Source organism: Elgaria multicarinata, chromosome 18 (assembly GCF_023053635.1).
Source record: "Elgaria multicarinata webbii isolate HBS135686 ecotype San Diego chromosome 18, rElgMul1.1.pri, whole genome shotgun sequence".
Classification (NCBI taxonomy): Eukaryota; Metazoa; Chordata; class Lepidosauria; order Squamata; family Anguidae; genus Elgaria; species Elgaria multicarinata.
In genome coordinates, this window is record NC_086188.1 from 6,709,628 (window position 1) to 6,736,903 (window position 27,276).

The following is a 27,276-nucleotide window of genomic DNA, read 5'->3' on the forward strand; positions in this document are numbered from 1 at the left end:
TGTAATAAAGACATCCATACTAAGGCAGTGCAAACCGCAGGCTTTGGATCCGAAAATCCAAATCATGACAGCCATTTCATGATGAAACCGCCATTTTAATGCACAGCCCTAGGCCTCCATAAAGAAGCCACAGCCTACAATTCCCAGCATGCCCTGTCTGGGAGGGCTGAACCTACCAGAGCCCAGGGACAGCGGGCACTCGTGGCGACCCCCGCTGCTGCCACCGCGATCACCCATTCATAAACGCGATCGCTTGCTGCACGTCATGATCGTGCACTCCCAGACATGATCCAGGAAATTCCAGTCCTTGGAGGGGTGCTCAGGTGTTCTGCAGATGCTTGCTTTCGAATCCAAAGCCTGTGGTTTGCGCTAGGGCTGTGCTCCGTTCCATTTCGGGTCGTAGAAGCGGGAGGGGAGCAGCCCGATTCGCCTCCGCCAAAGGCGGATCCGAATTGGGTCAGGGGAGCTGCGGATCGAGGCAAAGCGGTTTGCCTTGATCCAGACCACCAGATGCAGGTAAGTGAGGGGGAGGGGGACTCACTTGGCACTGCCGCCGCAGTCCGTATGGCGATGGTGATGAAGCCAGGTAAGGGGGAGGGGGGAGGGGGGCTTACCTGTGTCCATCGCAGTCTGGTACAGCCTGTGCTAGATCACGACGGAGGCAGATAAGTGGGGGGAAGGCGGCTTACCTGGCTCCACCACAACCACCGCAGTCCATGAGGCGACGGCAGCAGAGCCAGGTAAGGGGGAGGGGGGCTTCTTCGGCCCCCATTTTGTCCCCCCTTCCCCACTTACCTGCCTCTGCCATCCGCTGTGGAAGCAAGTAAATTGGGAAGGGGGGGGCAAAATCTCAATCCGCCCCTCTGGATTTCACTCCGCGGAGCGGAGCAGGGGAGGGCCGGATTGACCCAAAGCGGTTTGGGCCTGATCCAGAAGTTTCACATCGGTCCACGAAGCGGTTCAGGGGGTCTGTGCACAGCCCTAGTTTGCGCAGCCCTAATGCATACATTGCTTGGGGGCAGATTACCTGAAGCATTGTCTTTTACCATATATACCTTCCCAGCCCTTAAGATAATCTCCAGAGTAGGGATGTGCTCCGCTTCTCCTCGAACCGGAGAAGCAGGAGCGGAGCGGGGGGCTTCGCCAGCCCTTACGGTGGAGGCGAAGAGGATTGGGGGGCCGGCGGAGCGTGGCGAAGAGGATCGAGGTGAAGGCGGATCCTTCGCCTCGATCCGGAGCTCCGCCGGAAAAGTAAGTGGGGTTTACTAGGCCCTGCCACTGTCGCTGTCGCCCATGCGGCGACAGCGGCAGGGCCCGGTAAACCCCCCCTCCTCTCCCTTACCTGCGTCCGTCCGTGGTCCCTCGGCTTCTTCAATTGAGCCCACAGTTCAACCAGGAAGTCTAGGCCGCACTTGCGGCCCAGACTTCCTGGTTGAACCGCGGGCTCAATTGAAGAAGTCGAGGGACCGCGGACGGACGCAGGTAAGGCCCCCCTCCCCCTTGGTCCCTTACCGGGCTCTGCCCCATCGCCGCACGGGCGGCGAGGGCGGCAGGGCCCGGTAACCCCCCCCCACCCTCCTCTCCCAGCCTTACCTGGCGCCACTCCCCTCCACTGCGGAGCTCCAATTCAGAGCCGGAGCTCCGCAGCAAAGAGGAGCAGAGTATGGGCGGAGCGGCGCGGCGCGGGCCGATCCAAAATTTTCGGATCGGCCCATGGGGCAGAGCGGGGGGTCCGTGCACACCCCTACTCCAGAGTACCTTCTCTGGCTATTCCTGCCAAATGAGTTGAGCTAGATGACTACTAAAGAGGGTGTGTGTAGTAGCACCCTAGCAGCAGAAAGCAATCCCCAGAGAAGAGTATCTAATGCCTACCCTGTGCTCTTTTCACAGCACTAGGTGAAGACTTTTATATTCCCCCATGTTTTGAGTGCTTCAATTGTTGTCGTTGTTGTTTTACATGTGTCAGTGCATTTTAAGATCTTAGTACTATTGGTGGCTTTTACTTTGCTTTTCTGTTGCATTAAACTTTTAAAGGTTTTCATATTATGCTTTACTGTGTTGTTGTATTTTATGGGTTGAAACCTTTCCTAAACTGCTCAGAGAGCTATTGGCTGTTGGGAAATATAGAAATGCAATGCACAAATAAATAAATAAACCACACACACACACACAATTCAGAACTCAAAATTCTAGAAACACTCCCAGATTTGTGCTTAACATTCTACAACCCGCAGTGTCTGGTTGAGATTGAAAACGTTGCCAGCGTCTTATCGGTCCGGCTCCACAAACAGCCGACCCCGGGCTTTCTGTTTCGAAAAAGTCATTACAGCTGTATAATTATCACATCCCAGATGTGTTGGAAGTAGTAATGTTGATTTATCAAGATTGCTGTGAGTTACCTATTTTCCTCTTGGAAATATCGCTTGTTGATTCTCTTCCTTGCTGCTGGCGTACGGGAAGAGAACATTAATTTACCTCCCCAAATGCCTGTATCCTCGAGTTTTAATTATTTCTCTGACACAACATAATAATAATATGAAGTGGGTTGTGATGTCCCCCGCCCTTTCTCTTGAGTGTCTCGGCAAAATCCAGGAGGAAAAAGAAGAGACAGAGAAAGGAACCCAACAGCTCTTACCAAATAAGAGGATACACAGGCAGTATTTCCTACCTGAATTGGCAAGTTACTCTCTAAGGTCACAGACACAGAGAGTTTCCCTATTACCTGCTAACTCATCTGTTTAATCTGAGATGCTGAACCTGGATCTTCTGTATGCAAACCATATACTCCATATAGGCATCTGGGATTTCTGGTCCATGTCAGTTTCACCAAGCTTCATTCCTAAATGCATTTGGACCAATTTCTGCATCATTTTGCATTCCTTAAAAAAAAAAAAAATACATGCATGGAAATTCTAATTTAGAGAGCAATCCTATGCCCCCCTAGACAGTGTCTGGGTGGTGGTGGACATAGGATAGTTCAGATTCCCAGATCAGAGGTCGGATTTAGCATTCTGACCTCAGATCTAGGAGTCAGAGCTTCTGTCCCACTCACAGCCAACATGGGGAGAGCCATGCAGGCTGCTTCTCCAAGGTCACAGCAGTGGCTTCAGAGGGAAGGTAATAGGGGTGTTCCTGTGGGTGGACAGGGGAGGGGACCGGGGAGGCCAGCTTTTGAGGAATCTTCTGGTCTCCATCCCTCCCCAACATCTCAGCTAGATGGGCAAAAAGCCCATTTAGCTGAACGCAGAGGGGAGAGTGCAGAGTCAGATATTGTTCCCAACTGTCTCCCACACTGTGTGGGATGCCCATCATCTCCAAGTTTGGAGGGTGATGGGCATTCCAATAGGATTATGCCCTTCAATTAGGGTGACCCTATGGAAAGGAGGACCGGGCTCCTGTAGCTTTAACAGTTGCATAGAAGAGGGAATTTCAGCAGGTGTCATTTGTATGCATGCACCCCCTGGTGAAATTTCCTCTTCATCACAACAGTTAAAGCTGCAGGAGCTATACTGCAGCTATATTGTGATCAGATTTAAAAGAGGGAAGGGCACCTGCAGCTTTAACTGTTGTGATGAAGAGGAAATTTCGCCAGGTTCTCCATATATACAAATGACACCTGCTGAAATTCCCTTTTCAATACAACTGTTAAAGATACAGGAGCCCGGTCCTCCTTTTCATAGGGTCACCCTACTTCAATGTGTATTTTAGATATTTGGAATGGATTTTCTCACAAAACATGTCTTCTGAAATGTATTTTATTTCTGAGTTCACACTTCAACATGCTGTGTATTATGATGATGATGATGCCTTTTTCCCAGTACTGGGACACAAGGCAGTGTATCCTAAAATGCACACAGTTGGATGTATTTCTGTCTGTCTTGTGAGCCCAGAGCTGTACCACAAAATTCAGAGAAACCGGAAGGACAAGTGGTCTGAGGTGAGGATCAGGCCAGCTTGTACCACATTTCATAAAGAACAAATTCCTCAGCCATTTGTGGCAATACAGGCCTGTGAGTAAAATAGGTTGTGCAAATGCAAATCCCACCTCCATATTAAGAGAAAAAAAGCTGGTTCAGAAACCTGCATAATCCAGGAAACTCAGAAAAAGCCAGCCTGTGGCAGAATCTGCATGTTGGATTCATAAAAATCTGAACACATTGAATCCTTTAAGGATTTCTCTGACATCTCTACTAGAGTACCTATATTAAGGATGCTGCCGGCTTGGATGACTGTGTATCCAAATGGCTGTGTAGAATAGTGGTGTGCAGAATCCTGCCCCTTATTTTCAGGAATTTTTTCTCTCCCTGAAAAAGAGGCATTGGGGTTTTTTTTTGCCTCTTTCGCTGGGAGGGGTAGAATTTCGGAGAATTTTCTACTTGAGGGGGGGGGGGACAGCATTTCTACATAGCTTTTAAAAATGTAGCCAGTCGTTCTTTCTGGGGGGGGGGTGTTTCTGGCAAGGTCACGTGGTCCCTAATAGGCATTCAGAAAGAACTGCCTGTCTCCTCCAAGGGCTGGGTGTAGTAGTACCGTATTTCTTCAATTGTAAGACGCCATCGATTGTAAGACGCACATTAGTTTCAGTACCACCAACAGAAAAAAAACCCCTAAGACGCACATGCGATTCTAAGACACACCCCATTTTTAGAAATGTTTATATGGGGAAAAAAATGTGTCTTAGAATCGAAGAAATAGAATAATAATAATAATAATAATAATAATAATAATAATAATAATAAATTACTCGCCTCTCCCTCTGGATCGAGGCGGGGTACAACACGGAAACACCATAAAATACATATAACTAATTAAAACGTTTAAAACTAATACATTATTAAAAGCAGCACATTATTTTTTTAAAAAAGGCATCTTAAAATTCAACTGGGTAGGCCTTCCGGAAGAGATCAGTCTTTATGGCTTTCTTAAATTCTGGAAGACCGTTAAGTTGACAAATCTCTCCCGGCAAGCCATTCCATAAACTGGGAATGGCAGAAGAAAAGGTCCTCTGGGTAATAGAAGAAGAAGAAGGAGGAGGAGGAGGAGGAAGAGGAGGAGGAGGAAGACCCTTCAACAACTGCCTACACCTAAACAGGTATGTGGAAACCTTGTCCACCTCCCCAAGCAGAAAATTCTCCAGAATTCTCGCCTCTCCCAACCTCTTTTGCCAGAGTTTTCATCCACCACCTCCACAAAATGCTGAAAATGGAATGGTTGAAATTTTCAGCACAACATTTGTTTAGACCGTTGTGATCCAAGGCAGTGTGGACACTCTCGGGAGCACCTTGGATGCTCCAGCACCATTTGAAACAAGCTTGAAATGTTTAAAGAAAAACAACCCCACCTGACACGCGAAAAAGGGAATCTTTTAAAATTATTAAATGAAAATGAGTCAAGTGGGGAGGGAGACTGGGCTCGTCTTTAATGTAGTGCCATCATCTGTATATAGGATGGATTAGGACGAGAATGGAAATCAGATGACCCGAACAACAAGCCTTCTTTTAAGATCTGTTTTAAGTGTTTTATTCTGTTTTTATTTTCATTTTATCTTGTACACCGCTCCGAAATTTTCAATGGGGAGCAGTATATAAATATTGTAACTAAATAAATAATAAATAAGTCATCATGGTGTGTACCCCCTTTTCTTTTCTTAGTAAAGCTTCTTCCTGCATAATTCAAATATCGTTCAACGCTGCCATGTCTTTTCTTAGAGAGAGAGAGAGAGAGAGAGAGAGAGAGAGGATCCATTTGCATGCAAACTGCAAAGCATTTAACTATGTCTTTATACTGTTTGGGGGCTGACGGAATTGGGGGAAATAAGTTCAGCCTAGCAGGGGGAGGGAAGAAAAGTAACTTTGAACTGTAACTACTGTATCTTCAGGGTAGTAATTTGTGTAGAATTCAACTCCAGGGTGTGGATTCTGTAATGTTATGATAGACCTACTGGGGAAAGAGCTAGGAGGAAAAATAAATGCCTTTCTTCTTCTTCTTCGTCTCACATTTACATTTTTATCTATGCCGACCACTTTGTCTCATTAAATGTCAACACTTTAAATGCAGCACTTGCTTTATCTTGAAGTTGGGGTCCCTCTATGTACCCCAGATGCCGTTGGTGAATAATCAACAGGAATTTGAAGGACAAGCTGAAGATGCAGGATTGTAGGATAATAGGTAGATACACTATCACAGTATAGCTGCAGTATAGCTCCTCCTGCTTTAACTGTTGTGGTGAAGAGGGATACAAGAGCCCTGTCCTCCTTTTCATAGGGTCACTCTAGGATTGTGCATGGGAGTCAGAGGAGGAGGAGTTGGGTGGGTACATCCAAATAGGGTCACCATGTGGAAAGGAGGACTGGGCTTCTGTATCTAACAGCTGCATAGAAAGGGGGATTTCAGCAAGTGTCCTTTGCATGCATGCAGCACCTGGTGAAATTCCCTCTTCATCACAACAGTTAAAGATGCCCTCTTGGTCAGTGGTCTTCATGGTCTCTTGGGTCTTTTTTCCCATGCCTTCTGGCACCAGTCCTGGTTTTTGGCTCCTGGGTCTCTGGCTCTTACCCTGATAAAGTTCCATGTTGGGCAAACCTGCCTTTATGGATCTCTCTCCTTAGGGATAGTCACCAGATCAAGTCAGCTTTATTTTATTTCACATGGTATTTAGGTTGGATAGAGTTAAAAAGGGGAGGGGTCTTTTATTGCTTAATTTCTGCATGGCAATTTAAGATTGGTTTTTTTATTAGCATTATGCTTGATGTTTATATCATTTGCTTTTCTATAGTTCTACTGTTTTCTTATTGCATTTACTCATCTGGGCCTAATCTGATTTGCAAGGCAGTCTAGAAACTGCAAAAACAAAAGCAACCAATAAAATGCATAAATACTACTGCTGTACCCCCCCCCCCCCATTCATCACAATTTCAAGAAGCATGCTAAAAAATCAGCACGCTAATTCTCTCAGCTGATGGCTCTGGTTACTGCTTGTAATCTAGAGGAAATCAAATTAATTCCACATGAAGAATGAACTTTTCTTACACAGAGTGTAATTCCAGATCTCCGGGGGGGGGGGGGGGGGTCCAGTTTACTCATTGCCAAATTATCCAATTATGCACTTGTTCAAATCCATTTGGGGAAGATTGTCAGGTCTTTTAAATAAATAATCTCAAAAAGGTTTTAATCTTCCAGGAAAAAAACAAAACAAAAAACCAAGTTGTACCACCCCAAGACAAAACACAAGCTAAAATGTATGACATGAAGACGAGGAGACGGCAGATAGATGTTCCTTTCTGCCTCTATGGAAATGGAAGGGAGACATTTTATCACACATGATGAGACCCGTACTTAATTGATGCCCTTTCAGAGGTGGTCGCAGTGGACCTAAAATTCTAATGGTAGGGCCGGTCCCCTGTATTTCTAAAAATGAACATTGCTGTATACTTTTTAAAAACATCATCATCATCATCATCATCATCATTATCATTATTATTTTCTAATACCCCCTTTAAAGCCCTTTAGAGGAGAAGAAAGGAAGTACTTCTACTCCCAAAAGATAATTAACTTATGGAACTCCATGTCACAGGATACGGTGCTGGTGGCTGGCTCAGAGGGCTTTAAAGGGGTATTAGAACATCATCATAATCATCAACATCATCACCTTCTCCCCTATCAACCTGCCCAGCCACTGAGGTCCTCCAAGGGCATGTTCCACACAGACTTATTGTCTGATCGGAGTCCACCAGGGGAAGAGCCTTCAGTGTGGTGGCCCCCATCCTATGGAATTTCTGCCACTAGAGGTCAAGCAGGTGCCAACTTTGCATTTGTTCCATCACCTCCTGAAAACATTGTCACGCCAGGAAGCCTTCCCTTAATGACCAGGTGTGATTTAATTTGCACTTTTTTTTCTTTTAAAATGTACTTTCAAGGTCTTTTTATTCTGTTTTTATTCTTATTTTATTTGCCCACCGCTCCGAAATTCTGAATGGGGAGAAGTATATAAATATTGTAAGATGATGATGATAGATAGATATAGATAGACAGATAGATAGATAGATGACAACGACAATGGTGGATTGGTCTATCATTGGTTACTGTTGATGGCTATAGGGAAACTCACAGTTCAAAGCAGATATTTATTTATTGCATTTTTATACTTCCCAACAGCCAATGCTCTCTGGGTGGTTTACAAAAAATAAAACCATGAGAACCATTCAAAATATAAAACAAACGGTATAAAAACACAGTATAAAATGAAATATAAATGCATGTACAAGCACTCCATGTCTCACCCTGAAAATGAACCCAGCCTTTCAAACATTCCTTTTAAACGTCTAAACCTGGGAGTAGAGAGTATGAAGTTGTAGGAACGTTCCAGTCCATTTTCTTCTTCTACCCCCCTTCCTACTCTATCCTAACACCTCCCCCCCCCCAATTTGGTGTCAGGTCTTTTCAGATTGTACGCCTGCAGAGTTTACAAGCCTGCGTGACGTGTTTGTTATTGATCGCTCATAACCTGCTCCAAGGTCCTTTGGAGTTCTTTCAGTCCTTCTCTGCAATACAAGGATGAAGAGCCCTACTTTGCAAAGGGGGTTGCATGACTTCCGCCGAGGAGAGCATGTGCAAAGCGCCCGGAGTACTGAAAAGTGCTTCCTAAATACAAAGCTTTGGGGGTGGGAACGGCAAACCATTCTGCGGCTGGACCTAGAAAATAATAGCTGCCCAAATGAGGCAGCAGAAGCAGAGGGAGGGGGGGACGGGTGTGTGGGTTGTAGCCCTAAAAATAGTCTGAAATTGCAGCTTTTGCTACTTGCCCAGAGGGGGGGGGGGGTCGGTTGACTCTGCACATCGCTAATTGAGGTTCGACTCCTCTCCCCAGCGCAGCTTTAATTAATTAGTAATGAGGTTAATTTCCGATCACCGTTGATTGCAATGTAAGCAAATCTCCCCGGTGCGTTTGGTGAAAAGAGGAGGGGGAAAGGGTACCTAATCAATCGATGTTCTGCTACAAAAGGCAGGGTGGGATAGCGAGCGGGGAGGCAAAAAATTAAGCCCGGCTGGGAATTTGCACTGATAAAGACAGGAAGGCAAAAGTTGTGCTTCTCTGGAGAGAGAGAGAGAGAGAGAGAGAGAGAGAGAGAGAGAGAGAGAGAGATCTTAATTTGGCTGAATGACCAGACGACTTGGCCTTGTTTGCCAGCAACCTTAATTATCCCGGAAGGAACAAAGCTGACTTATTGAGTCTGAAATGTGAACCACACAGTCAATGCCAGCCAAGCAAGGGCTGCTCAGTCAGTTTTGCAGTGGAGGCAGGATGGACAGCCTTAAGAGACTTTCGACATGGGAAGAAAGGAAGATTTGGGTCCATTTGTAAGCCTAGTTAAAGTGTGGGTTGTTATCTAGAGTGTCATAAATCACCAGTGTTAGCGAGATCAGCAGGCTGGAAATGTCAATAAACAGTCCGAGGTCGAAAGCCAAGAGTGTCTGGGCTCAAACAATACTGGGTTCAGGAATGGGCCAAAGAGTAGTCAGAGTCCGGTCCAAGATCAGGTTGTGTTCAGGAGCTGGTATGCAAGGAATAAGAGCAAAGGCAGGGAAGTACAGCAATTGCTTCCAGCGCCTCTCAGGGGTTCTGGCATGTCTTATATTGGGATGGTGGGGATTAGGAATTGCTGTCAGCTGCATTGGCCAAACTCTGGGATCCGTGAGCAAGCGTCTGGGGGCGAGGGGAGCAGCTGGTGAAAAGTTGCTCAAGCCCCAAATCAGATCCCTCCTACATCCTTATGTATCACCCACCACATCCCCAGCTGGCACGGACATTGCCCTGCCAGTTGTGAATGACGGGGAGTTGTTTTCCAACACATCTGGAAAGCAGTGGGTTGGGGAATGCTGATCAGTAGGTAAAGCAAAAGGAAGACAGGACAGAGTGAAGTCTACAGCGAAATCAGCAAGGCGTGGACTCGGGCTAAAACCGGGCAGAAGTGTTCAGGACCTCGGACAGAGCACTGGCTGAAGGCTTGCCACCTATAGCAAGGTTTGCTATAGGGAGGGGTTTGTTTAGGAAAATAGGAAGCTGCCTTAAATGGAGTCAGTCCCTAGGTCCATCTAGCATTGTTGACATGGACTGGCAGCAGCTGTCCGGAGTTTCAGGCAGGATTCTTTTCTCACCCAACCTATAGGTTGGATGAGAAAGTATGGCAAGCATGGACCCTACTACTGAACTACGGTCCTTCTTGGTTCTTTGACTGATGATGATCCATCCAAATTGCGAGAGGGACTGGTTACCCTCTATTTGGCACAGATTTGGCCAACACCCCATACCCAGAAGGGAGCCAGGAACCAGGAGGCAGCGATTAACCAGGTTCCAAGTCAGAGGTGAGGGACACACACATCCCAGAAGGACTTGTTCCTTGGGCAAGATCCCAGTTCAAACAGGAAGGCTTCTATAGTCCTTCCTGTCCAGGAGGTCCCAATGGCCACCCTAAATGGGTGGAGCTAGTCCAAAGTTTGAGAACACTGGGGAGTCCCCCCAAAAAGTCAAGCTAATTTGGACCCTATTGGCAATCATAGCTGATATAGATAACATATTGGTTTTTAACAAATATGGGGTAGATTCAGGGGCAGGAGTGCATGTAGCCCAGGGTTGTATGTTTTGTCCACCCCTGGTGTGCATAAACCACTGCCTTGAGAGAAGCTGTAACCATCCTGTCCAGCCTTTGAGCCACAAAGATGTTTCAAGCTGCAGTTCTGATAGCTTGCCACATGGGGCAGTGGCCCATAGAACCAAAGGCTCCTGACACAGATGCAGTCAAGGTGGTGAACCTTGGCAGAGGCCAAGTCAGACCCAGAAGCTTGCCTGACCCTACTAGCTCAGAGGAAAACATACTGGCTGCCTTGGGTGGGTGGAGCCACTCCAGAGCCCGAGAAAACATTACAGGACAGAGGACTTTTCAATCAGCTCCCTGGAATAGGTCATGCCAAGGCAGGGACAGCTGAGCATTAATCCATTTCCGGGTTCTAGTCTGGGCAGCGCTTGCAAATCGGCCATAGAGTGGCTTTCTTTCAGTCACTGCTTATAACCCAGTAGACCACTCAAGAGTGTTGTTTTTAAAAAATAAAAATTTCAGCAAAGCAGAGGAATACAATAATATTTTAAGCACCGCGGCGATGCCTCAGTTGTTCTAAACTTAGTAAATTATAACAATGACCCTTATCAGCTCCATCAAGTGCGTAAACTATTCTCCAACCTTGACTAATGGCATAATAATTAACTGCCTGTCACCAGGCAACCACCCATCCCCTATTATTACCTCCCTCCCCCACTAAATACTCTGATTGATTATTTTTTTAAAAAAAAAAAATGTATGCTCTTCCCTCCCCCACCCCTTTTCAGGGCCAAATAATAACATGTGTCAATATTTTCTAATAAATGGGTCTCAGAGCAAGCTCCGGGCATCCGAAACCTTGGAAAATTATATACCTCGTTCCTTCCAGGACATTAATTTAGAGCCAGAGAACACACACGAGGAATCATTTCTAGTGGGAACAAAGACCATCCAATTGTCTTCTCCAATGAGCCAAGGTCAAAGAACTCGGTAGTTTATAACTCAATTCCCCCGCGTGCCCCATGATTATAGAGTTGCTTTTGTGTATGGCATTAAGCAAAAGACGGATTTCAGAGGCTGTGTGTGCGTTTTTCCTTCTATTGGCAGCTTCAGAACCTTACTTTTCAGAGCAATGTGTTTTATATTGTCTGTTTTTCCATATGTTTCCTATTTACTGGAAACAGTCCCTGGGCATCCTGGGGAAACTATTGTATTGGCCAACAAGCAGGACAGAACTTCAAAGAGTTCCGGTAAATCCCTCGCCTTCCCCCAAATTTGGCTGGCAACCCCTAACACACAAAAGAGGGAGATTAATAGTAATAATAATAATAATAATAATAATAATAAGAAGAAGAAGAAGAAGAAGAAGAAGAAGAAGAAGAAGAAGAAGAAGAAGAAGAAGAAGTTGTTACTCTCCTCTCCCTCTGGATCAAGGCAGGGTACAACAAATGCAAACACCGTAAAATACATATAACTAATTAAAACATTTAAAACTAATACATTATTAAAAGCAGCACATTATTAAATAGGCATCTTAAAATTCAATTGGGTAGGCCTGCCGGAAGAGATCAGTCTTTATGGCTTTCTTAAATTCTGGAAGACTGTTAAGTTGATAAATCTCTCCCGGCAAGCCATTCCACAAACTGGGAGCGTCAGAAGAAAAGGTCCTCTGGGTAATACCTGTCAGCCTAGTTTTGGCTGACTGAAGGAAATTCTTCCCAGAGGACCTAAGTGTGTGGGGCAGATTGTATGGAAGAAGGCGATCCCGCAGGTAGCCTGGACCCAAACCATGTAGAGATTTACCAACACTTTATACTTCTCATGGAAACTAATTGGCCACCAGTGAAGAGATTTTGAACCTGGTGTGATGTGGTCACCCCTAGGTGTACCGGTGACCAGCCTGGCTGCCATATTTTGAACTAGTTGAAGTTTCCAGACTAGGCAAACAGGTAGCCCTATGTAGAGCGCATTGCAGAAGTCGAGCCTTGAAGTTACCAGCACTTGCACTACCATCTTTAGGTCTTCCGACTCTAGGAAGGGGTGCAGCTTGCATTGATTACTGGCATTAAGATGGAGTTGCCAATGAGCCTTCTATAAATGTGGACCACAATTTGCCCTGTTTTGAAAATTAAGGCCGGCGGTATTCTCTACAGGCCTGCAGCGAGGTTTCACCGAGGCCAAAGAAAGACAGGGAGGCCTACATCTAGAGGCTGAGTTGTGTTAAAAAGGGCAGTGCAAGGTTCATTTGCTGTGTCCAAATAATATATATATAAACATCTGGTCTGCATGACTTTGTGGCGGTCCGGCGTGCCATTTTGGGGACACCACTCGGGTGGCAATAATAATAATAATAATAATAATAATAATAATAATAATAATAATAATAATAGCCAATTTTGAGCCTTTGGCAATCATAGCTGATGTGGGTAGCACATAATTTTTAATTGAATTTGGGTAAATTCAGGGGGAAAGCACATTTAGCTCATGGGTGTCCATAAACCACTGCCTTGACAGAGATTATAACCATGTTTATCCATCAACAATTCTCCAAACTGAGATAGCAAACATTCATCTTACCATAGCCAATGGAAGAATGCCAACCAGATCCTTCTGGCTTACGTAAATCTTGGAGATGCCAAGATCAGACATCCGATCGCCCGGATATTCAACTTGCCAGGTAATAAGCTGGGTCCCTGGCAATTCACTAAGATCTTCGATTTCAAAATCGATCTGCATAATCTCAGAGGGAGGAGCAGCAGCACTGGAAAGAGAAGGAAAAAGTGTATGTGGTGGACAAGCCTAATATTATTATTATTATTATTATTATTATTATTATTATTATTATTATTATTCATGGTTCTTTACAAAGTACAAGGGGACAGGTTGTTGTCCTGAGAAAACAAATTTGTTCCAACTTTATTGCAAAGTTTTCTTGCCAAGAGTTACCAATCCATCTTCACTGGACTATTCTCTCATTCATATATATATATATATATATATATATATATATATATATATATATATTCATTCATTCATTCCCTGGTGTGATGTTACAGAATCCTTTACAGCTCAGAAATGATTCACAACCAGATGGGGATATGAATGCCCTGAAAATGAGAGATTTAAGGAGGAGAAGCAACACGGGGCTTAAAGGGCTTGGTCTTGTAAACTGCATAATAAAACCAGCCACTGTGGAGGAAGCGAAGCTGTAAAAATTCAATGGTGCACCCTAGCAGAGGTGAACTCTACCCAGCCAAAGGCTTTTTAGAGGGGCGCTAGGAAAAGAGAGGAGGCATTTGACAGTGAGGTTTTTCCTTGTCTTGCAACAGTTTGGAAGCGTCTGCGGATTTACCGGGGTTTTACAGTTCTCTGAGGTCAGGAGTCGAGTTGTTGCACAGAGCTCTGAACCAGGTGGATACACTAGAAAATTGGAACAGGTAAGGACAGGGGAGAGGCAAAGGAGGTCTGAGATCATGGAAAGAAAACACACACACACATTGCAAGCCTTCATTAAAATTAAGAACAGAGAGACTGTGATCCATTGAATTTGTCGGCACGCTGACAAAGACTTTGAATGCAGGGTCAGCCCTATTTTGGATTGGATTGTCCGTGTGTGTGAGTGTGTGTGTGGAGTGGGGGTGAGATTCTGGGCAAAGTTTAAAAGATTGCTGCTGGATGTATTCAAGATGAAAAGGCAAAACATCGTCATCATTATCATCATCATCATCATCATCATCATCATCATTCTTCCAAGTATATTTTGGAAGTATTTATTGCAGTTAATTCAGTATATTCAGAATAACCCTAGTGAGGTTATAAGCATAAGTAGAGGTAGAAATTAGAGGGGTGCTACATTCCATTTCAGAGAAGCTCCAGTTTTGCTTCTGTGTCTAAAGAACACTTTTGGTGAGGGTTTTTGTTTGTTTGATTGGTTTTAAGTTATGGGGGGAATGCAGCGTTATTTGTAAAAGTGAAAGAAAATGCCTTTTCCACTTGCATGTTTGCAGAATTCCACTGTACCACAGTGCCACCTAGAGGTTATGTAGTGGGAAAGCAGGAAGGGAAAGCAGTGTGCAGATGCTGCAATGAAACTGAGGCCACAGCTAGACCTAAGGTTTATCCTGGGATCATCCAGGGTTCGCCCCTGCTTGAGCACTGGATCCCCTGTGTGTCACCTAGATGAACAGGTTTGACCCCTGGACGATCCAGGGATAAACCTTAGGTCTAGCTATGGCCCAAAAGGTTGCTGCAATGAAACCAATGCTGCAATGAAACCAAAAGGAGATACAGCAGATTAATAGCCTTGTGAAGAAAAGCCCTGTGAGTGTTGTAATGGGAAGGAAGGATCTGACCGTCATGGTTTTACATGATCAGAGCTGTATTCAGGGCAGAGGGACCCTGAGTGCCAGGAATCCAGGTCAGTTTTTTTCCGGCCTTCTGAGCTTTTGACAAGCATTGCCCACAGTTGTTTTAGCAAGCTTATCTTCTCCTCCACAAGGACTAGGATCTTACTTTTTTAAAACAACACCAACACCAACACCAAGGTCATTTGGAGTCTAGATTCTGGATCCACAACTGTTTTCTATGATCATGCAACACTTTGTCAAATTTTCAGGGTTTTCAACCAAGATTTTCCACCCAGGTCTAGAAGATCATCGAATCATAGAACAGTAGAGTTGGAAGGGGCCTATAAGGCCATCGAGTCCAACCCCCCGCTCAATGCAGGAATCCACCCTAAAGCATCCATGACAGATGGATGTCCAGCTGCCTCTTGAATGCCTCTAGTGAGGGAGAGCCCAGGACCTCCCTCAGTCACTGGTTCCATTGTCACACTGCTCTAACAGTCAGGACATTTTTCCTGATATTCAGCCGGAATCTGGCTTCCTGTAACTTGAGCCCATTATCCTGTATCCTGCACTCCGGGGTAGATGGTACTTGGAATTTTGAAGCCACAGATTGTGAAGTGCTGGGACTTACATGGATAAAAGAGCCATTTGATCACCACCAAAGAGATGTGTCTGAAGAAAGACTCACCACCAACTCCACTTCACTGAATTGATATCATGGAATGATTCCCCCCCCCCACCTCCCCTTTCACATCATTTCCCATTCTTCCCCACTTACAAAACGGGCATTCTGCAAACTACAATTGAGTGCAACATTATTTCTGACCCCAAGACAAATGGAAGGCTGTTTTCTGTGTAGGTTGCTATCGAAACCCAGTGAGCTTTCGGCATACCAAGAGGAGAAAGCTATACTCCATTCAAACATCCTTGAGACAAGTAGGCTGAATAGGGTTCTGATTTTATATACACTCTTGTGTTCCCCAAACTGGCCAGGTACTAATCTGTCAATTTCTAATTTGTGTCATTTTCACATATATTAGCAGTCTGTTCTGTCAGAATTCCAAAATTAACCTGCATGTTGTTGTTGTTTTAAATCTGCCCCCAAAATTGCATTTAAATATGCATTCCTAAACATGCAATGCCTCTCAAAAGACCCATTTTTAAAACCTGCAATTTCTCTCCAAGCATGAGCTGAGAACTGAGTCAGGATATTCAGCAAGCGCAAAATATCAGTGGAGAAGTTCAAGGTCATGCTGGCATTTGCAAAGATCGAATGCTCTGAGCATCTCTGACAAGGTCACGCTGTGACATGCCTGATGTCATCCCAAAGGTGTCTCTCTACAGCCTCCCCCTGCCATAGACACAAAGGGCTTATCTACACCAAGCAGATATTCCACTATGAAAGTGTAACGAAAGCGGTATATAAAAGGCAGGAGCCACACTGCTACTTTATAACGGTATTGAAGTGCACTGACAACTGTTGGGACCCATTGACACATACCCTATACCGCTTTCATACCACTTTCATAGTGTTATATGCTGCTTGGTGTAGATGTGTCATGGGCCCCAACAGTTGTCAGTGCACTTCATTATTACCACGATAAAGCAGTAGTGTAGTTCCTGCAGTGCACTTCAATATCACTATAAAGCAGTAGTGTGACTCCTGCCTTTTATATACCGCTTTCATAGTGGAATAACCTGCTTGGTGTAGATGAGCCCAAAGACATTATTAGGAACAGGGTTAGACACAGAACTAGCACTTTTTTGATTAGCAAGGATAGTGTCATCAAGTCCCACCTTTCTAAGGCTTTCCCCTTCCCTCTGAGCTTAGCTGCAATCTTCAGCTAAGGAGGGGGATGAATTCTTCCAGCAATGATATACTGTTCCCTATTGCAATATGAGGTATCTTGGTGTGGCTTGGGCCTTAGCTAGACCTACCTGTTAGTCCATGACAGAGGGGTGAAGACCTCCCGATGGTTTTACTGGGAGATCCCCCTTGGTTTACACGTGGTGCACACCTCAGATGGAGAGGCTTCGTGCCCGCCATTTTTTTTCTTAAAGAGGCAGCAGTGCACGAACGCTCATGCACAAAAGGTAAGGATTTTTTTTTTTAAAAAAAAAGAAAATTAATTTCAACGCCCACCCCACCCCACCCCAGATGGGCATTGTATAACCTACATTATGTGCTTTTAGACGCCAGATGAAGACCTTTTTATTCTCCCAGCATTTTAACAGTCTATAAATAAATTTTAACTTGGTGTTTTAAATTTGTAATTTTGCATTGTTGCTGCTTTTATCTGGTTGAGCTTTTGTATTGTATTTTATATTATGGTTTTATACTGTTGCTTTATACTTTGAATGGTTTTAATTTCTGTGAACCGCCCAGAGAGCTCCGGCTATTAGGCGGTATAGAAATGTAATTAATAAATAAACAAATAAAATACCTACATTCCAGCTTGACCTCTAGACATATTACAGCTAGCGTTATTGCTGTTTTCCTTTTCTCGTGAGCCACAAGTTCACATAGTTAGTTGTATGCTTCAAAAACAACAACAGGCTCTTTGGTATGCAACCTGTTTTGATTCTTTTTTTTTTTTTTAAAAAAAAAGATAGATATGTGCCTCCATCCAGATTCCGTCCTTTCCCCCCCAACCAGAAGACAACCTTCTCAAACTGGGGAGAGGCAACGAGCGGGGTACCGCAGGGCTCAGTCCTGGGCCCAGGGCTCTTCAACATTTTTATTAATGATTTGGACGAGGAGGTGCAGGGAACGCTTATCAAATTTGCAGATGACACAAAATTGGGTGGGATAGCTAATACCCTGGAAGACAGAAAAAAACTTCAAAGTGATCTTACTAGGCTGGAGTGCTGGGCTGAAAACAACAGAATGAAATTTAATAGGGATAAATGCCAAGTTCTACATCTAGGAAATAGAAACCAAATGCACAGTGACAAGATGGGGGATACTTGGCTCAGCAATACTACAAACGAGAAGAATCTTGGAATTGTTGTAGATCACAAGCTGAATATGAACCAACAGTGCAATATGGCTGCAAGAAAGGCAAATGCTATTTTGGGCTGCATTAATAGAAGTATAGCTTCCAAATCACGTGAGGTACTGGTTCCTCTCTATTTGGCCCTGGTTAGGCCTCATCTAGAGTATTGCGTCTAATTCTGGGTACCACATTTCAAGAAGGACCAGACAAGCTGGAGTGTGTTCAGAGGAGAGCAACCAGGATGATCAGGGGACTGGAAACAAAGCCCTATAAAGAGAGACTGAAAGAACTGGGTATGTTTAGCCTGGAGAAGAGGAGATTGAGGGGAGACATGATAGCACTCTTCAAAGACTTGAAAGGTTGTCACACAGAGGAGGGCCAGGATCTCTTCTCGATCCTCCCAGAGTGCAGGACACGGAATAATAGGCTCAAGTTAATGGAAGCCAGATTCCAGCTGGACATCAGGAAAAACTTCCTGACTGTTAGAGCAGTATGACAATGGAATCAGTTCCCTAGGGAGGTTGTGGGCTCTCCCACACTAGAGGCCTTCAAGATGCAGCTGGATAACCAACCATCAGGGATGCTTTAGGGTGGATTCCTGCACTGAGCAGGGGGTTGGACTCGATGGCCTTGTAGGCCCCTTCCAATTCTGTTATTCTATGATTCTATGACTCCCAACATCTGTTGCAGCCTCTAGCAAGCACGAAGGGTCAGGGCATTCTCAGCCAGCTTTCCTACACACACAGGCCATCTGGCATTTTGTTTCCGGGAGGGAGAGCAATTTCGCACGCCTGCTGTAAATTAGGCTTTGGCTACCTTGAATCCCCCAGCCTCGCCATCCTCATCCATGTGCACATGCATCTGAAGGGATAGGACTTTGATCCGTTGGTTTGTGAGTCTCTCCATGTTTGCATGTGCATCTGTTTGCCTGCTTAGCAGTCATTCATCTCCTCCCCACACACCCCGAGTTCTCCCGCAGACAGACGAGGATCAGGCTTTCGGCTCCTACACGGCGTTGCCATATTCCCACGGGGGAGAAGGAGCATGTGTCGAGAGCCGCTGTTTGCAAACTGATGCCGAGAACATGTTTCCAATGATGCTGACCTGCTACCAAGCATGATTAGAGGTGAGGGAGTGAAAGGAAGTCAGAAGAAGGTGAGATCTGAGTAGAGATATATGAGAAATTCATTTCAGTTCACTTTCGATCAGGATTTGCACACTTTGCGCTTTCTGGACCAAACATGGACTCAGATGCAAACTGCAATCAAGGGCAATAATAATAATAATAATAATAATAATAATAATAATAATAAGAAGAAGAAGAAGAAGAAGAAGAAGAAGAAGAAGAAGAAGAAGAAGAAGAAGAAGAAGTAGTAGTAGTAGTAGTAGTAGTAGCAGCCGCCACGGCTCAGAGTGCCTTTTACCATCTTCTGTTGGTTCACCAACTACGGCCTCTCCTGGACAGGGATCGCTTGGCCACGGCGGTACAGGCATTGGTAACCTCAAGACTGGATTACTGCAACACGCTCTATGTGGGGCTGCCCTTGAAGCTGCTCCGGAAGCTGGAGCTAGTGCAGAACGCTGCAGCTCGGCTGTTGTCTAGAGCTGCCCCTTTCCAGCATGTAACTCCTCTGCAGAGGGAACTGCACTGGCTGCCTATTTGCTACCAGGCCAGGTTGAAGGTTCTTGTACTTGTGTACAAAGCCCTAAACAACTTGGGACCAGGATACCTGAGAGAGCGCCTTCTCCCTTACCAACCTGCCCGGTCACTGAGGTCATCCGAGGGCCTGCTCCTGGTGGTTCCACCTAGATCCATCCTCCGATTGGAATCCACCAGGGGAAGAGCCTTCAGCGTGGTGGCCCCCCTCATGTGGAATTCCCTGCCTCTGGAGGTCAGGCAGGCTCCAACCTTGTGCTCCTTTCCGCACCTCCTGAAAACATCTTTATTCCAAGAAGCCTTTTCTTAATATGCAGCCTTGAATCTCTGTTTTTGCTTCTTTTAAATTTTGTTTGAACGGTTTTATTCTGTTTTTATTTTCATTTTTCCTTGTACACCGCTCCGAAATTTTTCAATGGGGAGCGGTATATAAATATTCAAAATAAATAAATAAATAAATAAATAATTTTCTTTCTTACCCGCATCTCCATTTGGATCGAGGCGGGAAACAAGAATAAGTCTAAAATACACAAAACTTAATTTAAAAAATAGTATACATTATTAAAAACATCCTAAAAAAACATCCTAAAAACATCCTAAAATTCCACTGGATAGGCCTGCTGTAAATTTCCGAGCTTGCAACATGATATGTGGGAAACACCCAATGTGTTTGATACCATGCATGCATTGGGAACTGTTCACTAAAAAGACTGTTTCAATGCATGGGAAAGGTTTATTGCGTTTGGTTCTGTCTTACTGATCACTGAGGAAGAATAACTGATAATGGTTGATTTTGCCTACTCTGTAATTAATTTGAGATGTTATAATGTTAGTATTCATGAAATGAACTGTTTGGGTTGTTTCTTATTGTAATGATGTACTACTGTAATTGTATTATTACGCTGTCTCACTTTTGTTTTGCTCTTGTGCTGTAGAAGATGCTGATAATGATGATGAAGAAGAAGAAGATGAAGAACAAGCTGGAGCGTGTTCAGAGGAGGGCAACCAGGATGATCAGGGGTCGGGAAACAAAGCCCTCTGAAGAGAGACTGAAAGAACTAGGCATGTTTAGCCTGTAGAAGAGAAGATTGAGGGGAGACATGAGAGCACTCTTCAAATACTTAAAAGGTTGTCACACAGAGGAAGGCCAGGATCTCTTCTCGATCCTCCCAGAGTGCAGGACACGGAATAACGGGCTGAAGTTACAGGAAGCCAGATTCCGGATGGACATCAGGAGAAACTTTCTGACTGTTAGAGCAGTACGACAATGGAACCAGTTACCTAGGGAGGTTGTGGGCTCTCCCACACTAGAGTCATTCAAGAGGTACGTGGACAACCATCTGTCAGGGATGCTTTAGGGTGGATTCCTGCATTGAGCAGGGGGTTGGACTCTATGTCCTTGTAGGCCCCTTCCAACTCTGCTATTCTGTGATCTATGATTCTATGATTCTATGAAAGCATACTTTTGAAAAATGCACACAGATAATCAATGGGAGAAGAGTGTGTACATGGTAAAGACGTGTACAATTGACGTGTGCTTTTGGGGACATATACATGCAATTATGCATGAATTTTCATGTGGAAAAACACACACACACACAGAACAAAACTCACAATCTGATGCAGACTAGAGTCAGAATGAACTTTGAAATGGAATTTTCCCATTGATTAAACGATAGGGGTGTGCATTATTCAATCATATATATATATATATATATATATATATATATATATATATATGCATTTTACATGAACATTTTTCAGACGCATGCATGGCGTCAAACACATTTTGGATCCAAATGTGCACACGCTGTTGAAATGCATTTTGGACCTGCAAATCACAACGCAAGAGTGGAAATTTTCTGGACTTCAAAAATTCCTCATACGTCCCGCGTTAGCCACCTCCCAAAAGAAATCCTACCCTCTCCCCTGCAAGACAAAATTAATGGAGCATTTAGAATATCATAAAATCTCAAGCACAAATTTCCCATCAAAGTGGAGTCCTGGTTTATAGAGCTCTTCTATCGCCCCGAACATCTCTTGATGTGATAAATCCAACCGTAATTTGCCACGTTATGTGAAGGAAATGATAAATCAGCACTGAATTTATTATGTCCAATCTAATAATAATCCAATAAATTATTCAAGCAAGAGTCAGTAAACAACAAATCGGTGCTTTCAGAACTGCTCAGTCATGAAGACGGACAAATTGGTGTTGCTGTTGAATTTGAAATACGCTCCAAGACTGCATGGTTGCTTTATGGATGACATAGGTACTTTAGGAAATGACAACATGGTACAAGCATAATTAGGATAAACCATTGACTTCAAAGTGAATTCGCCATTATTATTTTTGGTGACAAGGACTAGAAACTTGTATTTTTATTTTAAATTGGGAAGGCTGACATTTTCAGAACTGGCATTGTACTGAACGCAAAAAATGAGAGCCCCATGGTGCCTCTATGTCATGTCTAGCCCTGCTCCCCTTGGGTTGAGGAAGGTGTTTCAAGTAATCAGTCAGAATCAGACTTTGAAGTAGAGGAGACGGTGCCAGAAACAGGCCAGATTATACCATGGGGGGGGGCAGCTCTCACGGGCTCTTCACCAGCTGGGAATGAACCTCCTCCAGAGTTTATCTCCTCAAGTGTAAACAACACACAGGCCGTAGCTAGACCTAAGGTTTATCCCAGGATCATCCCGGGTTCATCCCTGCCTGAGCCCTGGATGCCCTGTGTGGCACTTAGATGAACAGGTTTGACCCCAGGACAATCCTGGGATAAACCTTAGGTCTAGCTACGGCCACAGTCAGTGTGAAGTCAGTATTCTTCCAAAGGGGAGGGCACAGAGAGGTTAGCCGATCCTAGAGTACGCCGCAGATTAAAACAGGCAGAGCTAAAGGAAGGTGAGAGAAAGTCAGCCCGGCTGGCATCTTGTCAGAAGCTGCATCACAACCAGTCTCTTTGAAGTTAATGCATTTTGGGAAAGGGTCTTCCATTCTTCTTGAAAGCACAGTTCTCTCACTTAATCTGCATAGTTTTGCCTAGAGGGAAGTTCCTAGAGATTAGATTCCCTTCAGGTGGGAAGGGATGTTTATTGCTTGAATAAAGCTTTGTAGATTAGTTAGCAGACCTCATTATTGTCTCCCAAGAAGGCAAGAGGTCTTGGGAAACGCGATACTCTGTATCATAATATGTAGGATAACTCAACCCATGCTATGACACCACCATGTTGAGCTTTGGTTTGCCCCTGCCTGTGACAGCATGGGTGGGGAAATACATAATGCATAATATGTCATCCCAGCAGGACAGACATAGTCCTGCACATTATGGGGGAGAGCCTGATAGGATTCTTCACCATTGACCATACTGCCTGGCTCTGATGGGAGATGTAATCCAAAAGCTATTGAGTTCACCAGGTTGGGAGAAGACCGATTGGAACAGGAAATCAAGGCACATGTTTAGCGATTCCTGAATGTGCCTTGTCAAAACCTGCCTTTTTTATTTGTTCCCCTGGGAGATGATCCTTCCATGACGCACTTACCCAACCCCCGAACACCTTCCATCTAAAGCTGCACAGCAGAACCATGCAATATATGGCTTAAATGACCTCACGAACAGTTAATTGTGGTCCTAAATCTAGCACAGGAAGGTCTAATATTGTAGTGTCATTCCTGTCCACATGGCATCTCCAAGGTGAGAGCCATAACCTAACCCCCTACCTTATGAACTGTTTATTAGCATCCACATTCAAGTTCTCAGGCAAATGAAATTCATTATACACTGAAAGTGCATGTCGAAGGCCACAATACTTTTTTTTTTTTTAAGTAGCATCTCCAGCAGAGCTGTCCAGAGGGACACAAGTGATCTATGAAGGTCTGCAGTGCTCATACCGTTCAACCCATTGTAAAGCAGCTGGCAAAGAATCTTTCATGAATGCATGGATTTCATTCGATCAATACCCCACCTGATTTAAAGGCCTTGAGGCAGACGGCCATATGTTAATTACCAAAGACCCAATGACACCAATTAAATCCCACCAACCCTTATTCCATTCTGGGCCTACTGTTTTTAATATATGTATCATTTAATATTGCTTTTAGGTAGGTATATTCAAGAACTTTGCTTCTGCTTGCAAATCGTGTAAGCAATCCTGAATGGGAATGATTGTGATTGCATTCAAAGAAATGAAAATAAAAATGTGCGTGTGTTTTAATGGTCACTTTGACATGCACATTTTTTTTCAAAAGGATGTATGCTGTTGAGTAGGTCCTTTTTATCCACAAATCACATTGCATGCGCAGAAATGTATGGCTGTGACAGCAAATTGCATTTGAGACCTTATTCAACTTGGAAGGTTCAAAAAGGGCAAATCCTGACCAAAAGCAAACTGATCCACCCCTCTCATACAACCCTAGGGTTTCCATCTCTCTCTCTCTCTCTCTCTCTCTCTCTCTTCTCCCCTGACAGGGTCATCATTTTTAACCAGGACTGCTATATGGTCTTCCCTAAAGTAAGAAGTGCATTTCTGCCCTGCCCGCCACAGCCTGGTCATGGGGAAGCCTTTGCAGGTGGGGGCAAGAGTGGAGACGTGCTCGCCAGCTATTAGCAGAGCACTGCATGGTGCCACCAGGCTGCGAGGGGTCTATTTGTATACATAAAGCTGACTTACACCACTCCTAGCCTCCTCTTTGTTGCACGGCTCCCTCCCTCCCTCCCGGTTGCCATTAGGGGGCCGAGTAGGATTTTTTAACTCATGTTCTGAATTGCTCATGAGTTTTTTCGCCGACTCCACACTGTAAGACCGCTAGGGAGTATTAAATAGGTTGATTTGTTGAGTCTCAGTTTGGTCACATTTGTCATAGGCGGCTACGTAAGGGCATTCCAGGGAGGAATTGAGGATTGGTGAGCATTCAGGCACTGTCGTGGTGACTGGTAAGTTCTGAGGCTCTCAGCTGTGAGCCCTGCGGCCTAGCTGGGAGATAAGGCTTACCTTTGAGGCCAATTCTTTTCACCCAATCAGAGCCCTGCGGCCTGTGTCAGGGGTGACACCGGAAGGTCTCCCTACCCCACAAGGGGTAGACCCGTGGGGAGGGCAAATGTGGCAGCGCCAGTCCACGGGCTATGAATCCCTCGCCCAACTTAGAATGTGCCTGTTTCAGGCCTTACTGGATGCCCTATAGGAAATCACCCCCTTTGCAGATCTTAAAGAAATGTGGCCCTGTTTAAATCCAAACTGTACATGTCTCGTCTCTTATTTATCGACCTACACTTTTCCAAAATTTTGCCGAAATCAGCCCTAAATCTCCAATCACCTTTGGAGCAAACCAGACAATTTACTCTCTGTAAAATATAGCACGTTCATGTTATCCCTCTAGTCTAGTCCTAAGTTTAATTGGGAGCATTTCACATGTTTTTTTCCCCCCAAACTGTGAAATTAGAATGTTTGTAGCGGTCGTAAAATTTAATATAGTATGAGATTGTAAATTGCATCGCATATCTCTCGAGTGAAAGACCAATCGATGCCATACATTTCTTTTATCATGTATACTGCTCTTTCTATTGCTTTTCCTCAATAGGACATGATCTCCAAATATGAAGGGTCAAGTCTGGGCATGGGGCAGAAAGGGTTTTGTTGTTGGGGCTAGAAGATAACCCTGGGCCCACATTTGATCAAATGCACCTTCAAATGTTCTCCACCAGAGCACAGATGTGAGACTCTTGTAGGATGCAGATTGCAACTACATGGCAGTAGGTTAGGTTTCCCCTCGAAAGTCAGCCTTCCAAAGAGGAAGCAATTTTCGTCATCCTGATCGCTCAAGGTTAATTGACAGCAATCTTTAAGTCTCCGTGATAGGAGGATTGCTGCTCAGGAAATTCAACCACGACCCTTTGGCCATTATGTACTTTCAGGGGTGCCAATAAATCAAAGCGCTTGCACTAGTATGAACAAAGGTGAGATGAGAAGGGCTGGAGCACCAAATAAGCTTGGAGGGGTGGGGGGAGAGAGAGACCCAGGAAATTCAATAATAGGGATCTCTCCCCGGACTTTGCCAATCCCATTTTCCAAGTTGTCTGCCCTAAGGCAAAACCAATAGCCACTGATTACCGGCTCTAAATAGAAAACCGCCACCTCTATTTTCCATTGAAGTCGGCGGCAGGATTCCATTTATGAGCTGCGGAGGGTCATGGAGCTTTCGCCTGGCAGACCACTTTGAAACACAGTCATCTATTTAATCAACACCACCAGTGTCCACTGCATTTTCCCCGAGCAAATGAGGCCATGCGACTGTCGGGGGTGCTGAGACAGGCTAAAAAAAGAAAGGGAGGAAATGAAATCAAACGGACGGCAGCTAGGCTGTGCATAGCGGTGCGCAAGAGGCACAAAGCAGCAATGTTACAGGCTCTGGCATGGTGGCTTTGTTCATTTTATTGTAATGGAGGAACTAGTCCAGGGGTTGGCAGCTGGCAATGTGCGGGACAAATCCTGCCCTCCAGCAATCACCAGATGGTGCAACTTGCTAGAGCTCTTCGAGGGACTCAAAGGAACATTTTAGCCTCTGCCAGTCTCCTCACAGATGGATTCAAGTGGGACAGCAAACTGCCAGTAGCACATGCGTGGCCTCCGGCTCAGGGTTAGAGTGCCATGGAGTTGACTTCCTGAATTTGCGAAGAGCTGACTGCAGTGCTAAAGTTCCAGTTCTGATTCAGACCGTCTAGCAGCCTTGCGTAGGTGTCACATTTTCAAGCCCCCATTCTGTACATAGAATCATAGAATAGTAGAGTTGGAAGGGGCCTATAAGGCCATCGAGTCCAACCCCCTGCTCAATTCAGGAATCCACCCTAAAGCATCCCTGACAGATGATTGTCCAGCTGCTTCTTGAAGGCCTCTAGTGTGGGGGAGCCCTAGGTAACTGGTTCCACTGTCAGACTGCTCTAACAGTCAGGAAGTTTTTCCTGATGTCCAGCCAGAATCTGACTTCCTGTAACTTCAGCTTGTTATTCCGTGTTCTACATGCTGGGATGATCGAGAAGAGATCCTGGCCCTCCAATGTGTGACAACCTTTTAAGTATCTGAAGAGTGCTCTCATGTCTCCCCTCAATCTTCTCTTCTCCAGGCTAAACATGCCCAGTTGTTTCAGTCTCTCTTCAGAGGGCTTTGTTTCCAGACCCCTGATCATCCTGGTTGCCCTCCTCTGAACACACCTCAGCTTGTCTGCATCCTTCTTGAATTGTGGAGCCCAGAACTGGACGCAATGCTCAAGATGAAGCCTAACCAGGGCCGAATAGAGAGGAACCAGTACCTCACGCGATTTGGACACTATACTTCTATTAATGCAGCCCAAAATAGCATTTGCCTTTCTTGCAGCCACATCACACTGTTGGCTCATATTCAGTTTGTGATCTACAACAACTCCAAGATCCTTCTCGTTTTTAGTATCGCTGAGCCAAGTACTCCCCATCTTGTAACATGTAGGTGCATGGCCCCATTCTGTACATAGAATTAGCTGGTACATCCATTTCCAGCTCAGAGTGTTGGATCCTGGATTGGATCTGGTTTTTCTTTTTCCACTGTTTTTACAATTACCTGGAGACCTGAAGAAAATGAGGAGTCAGCAGAACGTATTCCCTTAAATGTCAAGGTCTCAGCTGGACACTTATTGAATTATTGAATTATTGTATGGAAGC

At 44.8% G+C, this 27,276-nt stretch overlaps 1 protein-coding gene across 1 annotated transcript in view; it reads right to left on the bottom strand.

Moving 5' to 3' along the window:
• TMEM132D (transmembrane protein 132D) overlaps positions 1 to 13,328 on the bottom strand; it is a 95,882-nt gene extending 82,554 nt beyond the window's left edge. The window contains exon 1 of the mRNA XM_063143692.1: positions 13,170 to 13,328. Coding sequence (XP_062999762.1) covers positions 13,170 to 13,328 — 159 coding nt within the window. The remainder of the gene's footprint in view (positions 1 to 13,169) is intronic.
• Positions 13,329 to 27,276: the final 13,948 nt, after the last annotated feature.